Source organism: Alexandromys fortis, unplaced genomic scaffold, assembly GCF_014885135.2.
Source record: "Alexandromys fortis isolate MF-2015 unplaced genomic scaffold, M_Fortis_MF-2015_v1.1 scaffold_121, whole genome shotgun sequence".
Classification (NCBI taxonomy): domain Eukaryota; kingdom Metazoa; phylum Chordata; class Mammalia; order Rodentia; family Cricetidae; genus Alexandromys; species Alexandromys fortis.
In genome coordinates this window covers 1,294,896-1,296,540 of record NW_026068037.1, presented here as the reverse complement: position 1 = coordinate 1,296,540, position 1,645 = coordinate 1,294,896, and the positions used below count along the sequence as shown (strand labels likewise).

Here is a 1,645-nt window from a genome sequence, read left to right as displayed (position 1 = left end):
AGGCAGCGAGAATAAATAGAAGGAGAACCGAGAAGTGAGAGCAAGAGAACAAGGAGAGAGGACATCAGGGTCCAGCCACCCAGCTATACAGGAAGTCATGGAGAAAGAGGTAAAGAAAGGTATACAGAAATAGAAAAAGGTAAAAGCCCAGAGACAAAAGGTAGTTAAGACAAATTAAGTTAAGAAAAACTGGCAAGAAACAGGCCAAGCTAAGGTTGGGCATTCAAAACTAAGAAGATTAAGCCTCTGTGTGTGGTTTATCTGAGAGCTGGGTGGTGGGACCCTCAGAAAGACAAAAGAGTAAAACATCACACAACACAGATACCAGGCAGAAGCGTCTTAAGGGAAGAAGCTTTTATTTAGTGCAGTTTTAGGGGACACAGTCCATTCTGGGTGAGAGGGTACGGTGACAGGAGGGGGCTGGTCACACTGTGTACCCAGTCAGGAAGCAGAGTGGGGCAAACGCTGTTGCTCAGATCACTTTGAGAAGGCAAGGAAGGACCCAGTAGCTGGCTGGGTTCGTGATACACCTGCTGGCTGAGACTCACAACAAATCCTGTGAACTCCTCTGTCAGGTTCCAGGGTGGAGGGTCTGGGGTCCACCGCCCCTCTGTCCATGCCTCTGCCACTCCTGGGGAAGCTCACCTGGGGCTGGCACTGTTTCTCTCTGTGGGTTGTAGTCTCCACTACGGGCGTTTATGGATATGGATGCATCATTTATAACTTAAATTTCTTTGTACTAGAAACACCCAAGCAGTAGTTTCAAATATGAAATCCATTGTTCTCACACGAATCAAGCCAGGGTTTGGTCCTGGTTGTCACAATGACTCTGTGGTGACCAAGACTCCGGGCTTCTTCTGTGACTGTGCTACATTTCAATCACGGTCACTATTCCAGGGTACTTCAGGGTGCAATATGGCTGCTGGGGCTCTTGCCACCATGCCAGCATTGCCGACGTCTGAAAGAAAGAACAAGGCAAAGAGGAGCATACTCCATTCCCGAAGTCACATCCCAGAAGCTGTTGTACAGCCTATTGCTCTCGAACCATCTAGCCACCTCTAGCTGGAAGGCACAGAAAATCATGCTTAAAATCAGAGTCCTGAGAAGGAAGATCCAGCAGTCCTGTCCTCTTCATACCGCATAACCTGAGTGGAAGGTTCCAGACGTGATGTCTGGTGATTGGACCCCGCGTTCTCCTTCTTGGCCCTGCCTCCAGCTTCGGCCCTTGATGCAGCGTAGGGAGCAGGTGCACATGTCCCCTGGCATCTCAAGCAGGGACAGGATCATTTTGATGATCAGGGCCTGCCAGGCCATCCCAAAGAGGATCCACAGGGAGACGATGTTCTTGTACCACACGGGGTACTTCCGAGAGGGGTCCATCCCTGGGGAAGAGGCAAGGCTAGAGGAGGTGGGGGCTGGACGGACAGAAGCTGGGAGGCCTAAGTGATGAGTGCAATGCAGGAAGCCCCACAGACTTGACATTCCCAGCCTGTGGCTGCTCGTCTGGGATTCCAGAAAGCCGCTGGGATGAGCTGGCACCTTCTCTCTGGAGATGAATCTTTTCTAGAGTTTCTCAAAGTGTTCTTGGGTAGGCAGAATAAACAGTAAAAATGGCAATTTTACCAAAAGCAATCTACAGATTCAA

General features: G+C 50.0%; 1 protein-coding gene across 1 annotated transcript in view; it reads right to left on the bottom strand.

Moving 5' to 3' along the window:
* Positions 1-349: 349 nt before the first annotated feature.
* Positions 350-1,645, bottom strand: part of Kcnk17 (potassium two pore domain channel subfamily K member 17) — an 11,507-nt gene continuing 10,211 nt past the window's right edge. Inside the window, 1 exon segment of the mRNA XM_050165106.1 lies at positions 350-1,382. Within this exon segment, the coding sequence (XP_050021063.1) occupies positions 1,132-1,382 (251 nt within the window). The 3' untranslated portion in view covers positions 350-1,131.